Below are 6101 nucleotides of genomic sequence, written 5' to 3'. Positions count from 1 at the left end.
TGTTCTAAATTAAGGTACAAATGATGATTAAATACAAATAATTAAAATTTTCATCCATCCAGTAAATAGACATACACATGGAAATAAACATTATATTAAAATGTAAGAATCGTGGTACAACTCGTGAATCGTTGCTCTTGATTCGTGAGTCGAATTGGATCGCCACCTAAGCAACGATCCACAGCTCTAATACATATGTCAATGCTATAGACACAATTTGAGGTCCTGTGGCCCGATTTGAGTGTTGGGTGCAGCACATTAGTTTGGCAGCACTACGATTTGAGCAGCAGAAGCTCAAACATAACATTGGTTGCATTAACTTACTGAATTTGCCTGCGGGGATAAATAAAGTTGATCTTGAATCTTGAATTAACCAATCAGGGACTCGACTATGGTCATGTGACGCTTCCAGTGGCTCGATCTGCAGAGAACACAGGCGTTCTCATCCTGAAATTCCATTAATTTAATTTCCCCAACCTACAGTATCTCTTTTGGGGTTGGGTGAAGGCTGGTACACCTGGGCAGGTCACCAGCCTGTTGCCAGGCTCATGGAGCTGGAGCGGTCACGGCCGTAACGTCAGCCCCTGAAAGGCTGACAGGCGGGTAGACACAGAGCTGCTGCTGCGTGGAGAGGCAGCCTGCTCAGGTGTCCATTTTATGATATATTTCATACCTTCCTCGAGACAATAATAAAAAAGATCTTCAAATTTTATTCTTATTACATAATACACGACATATTAAAGCATTTTTTAACATTCAAACCATTATTTTTGTAAAGTCATGGTAGAATCAAGATCCACAAAAAATCCTTTGTAAATAGTCAAGCATTGAGAGTCAAAAGAGCCAATTCTTTTCCAGGAGTCAAATCGAAAGAATCGATTCCCAAGAAAAAATGGAGGTGCCCATCACTAGCACATATAGAACACTGGGACCAGAATTTAAGCATGCATCCACACCCAGCAGCCAATCAGAATCGAGCATTCATCCAGATAATTTAAAGTGCAGAGACACAATGCTTGCTTCTTATGGCTGTACATCAGCATCTTTTTTTTTTTGGTGTAATACAGCAGACATAAAAGTGTTCATATTTCTGCTTCTCTTACTGTTGATGTGTTTTGTGCTCACAAACTACACTTCTAATTTAACACTTTGTACATTTAAAGTATATGCACAAGCTAAATGCCAGTTTTTCAGCAAAATTGGCTGGTGGGCACCCAGTGGCATTTGTAATCAAGAGGTGGCAGTTGCATTTTATATGCTGAGTGGCGGCAGCTGAGGTTTAAGCAAGTTACAGTGACCAGGTGATTTTTTTTACTTCAGACTACCTTGGAACATTTGGAGGTGGCATGGTGGCAGTCCAGGGGCAGGCAGGTGGCAGGAAAACAGCTGCGTGATAATTGACTGATAGAAGGGTCTCCAAGGTCCCCCAAATCGTCTGATAATCAGCCAATTTCAGACTTATGAGTAGGAAAAGAGTATTTAATAAATAATGTTTTATTTTGTGTCCCAAACGTAATATATGATCATATATATGGATATAGTTTACTCTGTAAGGCTTAAGACAATCATGGATGTATGGAACCTTTCACAGTAAATGTCCCTCAGTGAAGCAAAAGCTGTTCAAATCATTTCAACACAAAGATATTTCAATATTTCAAAATGAAAATTATATTCAAAAGCTTCTTCTTTGGTCACACAAATTCCTTCTGTCTTTTTTTTTTTTTTTTTTTTTTTTGTCTTTGATTTACTCCACAGACCCGCCTGCCTGACAGAGAACAGCTGCGGTGTCCGGGAGCCCGTGAACGCCCTCTAACAGACAGCTGCATGGGATTCAGGGAGGGGACTCCCCCAGCACCCTGATCCAGTCCTGTCTGCTTCTACAGCCGGGATGGAGCGTCTGCGGTGAAGCCGCTGCATCAGCTGCTTACCGGAGCTCCGCGGGATTCTGACAAACTCTCCCTCTGTGACGGCACGTGCGACCTCACGTGGGCTCAACACGGCCCGTTATTCCCGTCTCTTCAAGTCCGAGAATGAGGGGGCTGTTAGGATTTCGGGAGGGATCTTTCCCTGTGTTTTGATCGTCTTCCACAAACTCAGCACAATGCGAACCCCAGATCTACCTGAACGAGCTCCGCGTGCCACCGCCGCTCGCGCGCCACGCGGCGCGGACCAACACTAGCCGTTTCACCCAGGAAGCAGCACCGGGCTGGAGCATGTTCCTCCAGTGGGTCCCGGTGAGTCTTTTCCTGGGCTTCATGTCCCCGCAGACGTGGAGCGTGGAGGCTTCCCGGGAAAACCCTGCAAATACGCTGGAAGCGCGCGGCTCTCAGCCGCACATCGTTTTCATTCTGGTGGATGATCAGGGCTTCCGGGATGTGGGCTACCACGGCTCTGAGATCAAAACCCCGACCCTGGACCGGCTGGCGGAGCAGGGAGTCAAACTGGAGAACTACTATGTGCAGCCGCTCTGCAGTCCGTCCAGGAGCCAGCTGTTGACCGGCAGGTAAAGAGCGCGTGCGCACCGTGGGGGTGTGAGAATGCAAGAGTGCAGATTTCAGTGAGACACAAAAACATTTTTCTAAAGCAAAACACCTTAGTTAAAATGGCTCGGTTGGCTGTAGGACTGACGCATTGGAAACCAGAGGGCGCAGTGAGCTGTGTAAGAGACTAAATGTTTTTGTTTTATTTTTAAGTTGAGGCTCGTACCACAGAAGCAAGCGTTCGGAAAACGTGTGAACACTTCAGAAAAATAAGTGTAAAAAAGTTGATGCACTCAGCCTGCAGCGTTTGAAAATGTTCTTAATGCATGTTTTCGGTCAAGCAGCACTAACAGATTAGATGCTCATAGAAGTCTGGAGATGTCAGCCCCCCATCTTTCTCTTACTTAACAAAAACTTGCATCATGTTTTAAGAATGCATACATGGCAGGCTGAAACCAATCACTCTCTCTTCTTGTCTCCGTTGTGATGGAAAGATCACATTGTTGGAGAGGCAGGATCCATGTCCTCTTACTTGTCCAGACCCATCTAGCATGTTCTGATGGGTTGCATGGATCACAACCACATATTTTAGCTCTTGCATTAGTTACGCAGATTTATTATTGTTATCTGGTCGCCATTAAGTTTTAACTGCTTAAAACTTTCAGGCTATGGAATAGTTAGCAGTATAGTTCATATCACTTCTTTCTGCAGTTGGCTTCAAACCCTAAGCTTTAAATTAGAATGTATTTATTTAGTAGAGACAGATATAAAAACATAGACATACAGCAGAGCAGCAGACCCATGCTCATATAATAATGATTTTAGCAAGAGCTAATTAACAGCATTTGTCCCTAGACGGGCATTTCATACAGTAAAATAATGGTAATAAAATTTAAGATTAAACAGCTAATTGAAAAATGACTATTAAAAATTTGCACAGTGACAAACAGTGACATCAAAATATATGGGAACAAGGCTTTGTTAGGAGGCCAGCTATTTGCTTCAGTAAAAAATGCTGTTCTTTTAAATGCCAAATATTAAATAAATAAATACATAATGGAAGCAACAATCTGTCCTCTATGCTGGGGTTTGGAACATGTTCTTGAAAAATGAGCCACTCAAAAACATTAATAACAGAGCAGTTTACTGTGTTAAATGCTGAGGACACAGTAGAGCTGTGATGACATTCCTGCTAAGAAGTGACTTCACCCCTTCAGTATGCAGATAAATCTGTTTGGAATGCACTCAGAACTTAGGGCTTTCTCAAGTTAAGAAACTGCAGCTGACCATTGTCATTGCAAAGAAAAAGATAGGATTATTAAGCAGTGTTGCTTCCTAAAGCAGAAACTTATTGAACTTGGGGAAAAAGGGTTCTAAATACAGAAAACTGTTGCTGAAGTGGCTTCATGTTAAGCTCTTTAAGAACCTTAAAGGGCCCTTGTCATGCAAAATCCACTTTTTTGAGCTTTTAAGTGTATTGTAATCATTCCTCACAGCAGTATTTTGATCAGTTCACACATTTCTGAGTAATCCTCTAAAAACCTGGGCTTTCAACACCAGCCCCTCCAATACCCATGAAAACGAGCAGGTCCTCACAGTGTGAATGCAAACTAGACACATTTGGTCCGCTTAAAGTGAACCAGAGTTTGTGTCCCCTGATCATGCAGAACAAAGTTTCAGTCTGAATACGGAAATAAGTGAATCCTAGTCCTGGACCAGGAACCGTTCTCTGACCCATCTTTCAAGGTGGTCTCGGTGTGTTTCCAATCAGACTGGACTTCACTTCGCTCTGAGATTCCTCATTCTGAATACGATCCGCTCTGGGAGCAGAATAACTGAACCAAAACGGCCATCGTAGCCGTCACGTGATGTAAACACGTTAGGACTGATGCGATCGGTGAGCCGTGCACAAATGTAGAACATTATTGTGTCAGCAAAAGGAAGTAATTGGTCCAACTGATTACATGTTGGAGCGTTCATTGTAACACTCACTTTTCTGTGTGCACGTGCGCAGGGAGCAGGAATGTCATCATAAAAAATCTATTGCAGTTCCTCAACAGAACTCTCTTACAAACAATACCATAACACCACAACAATGACACACAACAACTCAATGAAATGTGGTCAGATGAATGCAGGCTCATTAAAACAATTTTTAACGCGATGCAAATCCCTTCTCACTTTTTTTTTTTAACCACCAATCTATCCGTCACAAGCACTTATTAGTGTACCTGTAGCCGTAGCCTCCCCAGTAACAGTCGTGCAGCATTCCTCCGCTGCACCAAAGCAGGAGTAACAGTGTTGAACTTGGCCTTTATACAGATGCTCAAAACGGATCAGCAAAATAAAAAGTTTGAATAAATTAAAATCCTGGCAAACTGCAGCACCTCAATCTTCCTCTTTTTGTTTTGACCCGCCCCATAACTGCTGGCCAATGACTACAGAGATCTTTAGTCACATTGTTTTGTTTACAAGCCTTGATTCGAAACAGGAAAGTCCACTTGACGGCAGTCTGAAATCAGACCAAATGTAATCTTCAGGACTTGATCCGGAACAAATAAGTAAGCTCGATCTGAACCGCCGGACTTTCCCAGTCTGAATACACCCGTAGACAAATGAGAACAGCCCCTTCCAGGAAAAGTCTGCGCTGCCAGCACCAGCCCCAGGCTAACACACCCACTTTCCCTACTGAGCTAGTAGTGATTGATAAGATCTTTTTAATTTTAAATGTTTAAATATGCAGATCCGTCTTTGCAAAAGTTTGGATTTTGTGGTGGTTGCCAAGGCTGGCCCTAAGGTGACGTCATGAAATGTGTGACACCATAAGGAGTGAAAGGCGGAGCCTCAGAGATCAAGTCTCTTACTTCCAGGTTGGGCTGGGCGATAAAACAATGGTGGATATCACGATAGAACTTTTTCTCGATAGAGTAAAGAGTCTATTGCGATAGATGGTTTTTTTTGAAGGGCCCGAAATTGACACTCACCAGGAGCAAGCATTTCTTCCTCTTTTGTGAGTAAAAGTTAGTCGCCACAAACGTTTCCATATAATTATTTATGCTTATTAACTCTCATTTTGGTCATTTTTTGGACCTCTCCACTTCATTCATCTGAAGGTGAACACTCACCCCGCGGTCACTTCCGCTAATCATCTCTGTGTAACATGTAGTTTCGGCTGATGACACCGTGGACCATCTGGTGATTTTTAACGAGAGCCAGTCAGAACTGGAAGACAAACCCGCCTAACTTATAGCAGCAACCAAAAGTTTGATAAAAACTGTTGATTTGGTGACGGTAAGGTAGCATTGGCATGATACTAATGCTAATGAGCTTCTCCATATGTAAACATGGACCACTTTACAGTCGGACAATATTTAATTTCACTGACTGGAATTTTAAGATGTGGTGGATAAATGCAGCAAAATTAATTCATTGCATATTCATTAATAAACATTTTTTTTTAAATATAGTAAAATAATTGAACCCACTGTGTATTACAAAGTTTTTCCTGTCATAAAATAAGGTGGCGGTGTCTCATCACTTCTATTTAACATCTACATGCTCCCACTGGCCCAGGTTATAAAGAACAACAACATTAGTTACCATAGCTATGCAGATGACACA

General features: G+C 42.4%; 1 protein-coding gene across 1 annotated transcript in view; it reads left to right on the top strand.

Moving 5' to 3' along the window:
- The first annotated feature begins 879 nt into the window (after positions 1 to 879).
- The window catches only part of arsj (arylsulfatase family, member J), a 16141-nt gene continuing 10919 nt past the window's right edge, over positions 880 to 6101 (top strand). The window contains exon 1 of the mRNA XM_024288686.2: positions 880 to 2503. Within this exon, the coding sequence (XP_024144454.1) occupies positions 2214 to 2503 (290 nt within the window). The 5' untranslated portion in view covers positions 880 to 2213. The remainder of the gene's footprint in view (positions 2504 to 6101) is intronic.

The sequence above is a fragment of the Oryzias melastigma genome, linkage group LG18, assembly GCF_002922805.2.
Source record: "Oryzias melastigma strain HK-1 linkage group LG18, ASM292280v2, whole genome shotgun sequence".
NCBI lineage: Eukaryota > Metazoa > Chordata > Actinopteri > Beloniformes > Adrianichthyidae > Oryzias > Oryzias melastigma.
This window is presented reverse-complemented; position numbering and strand designations above follow the sequence as displayed.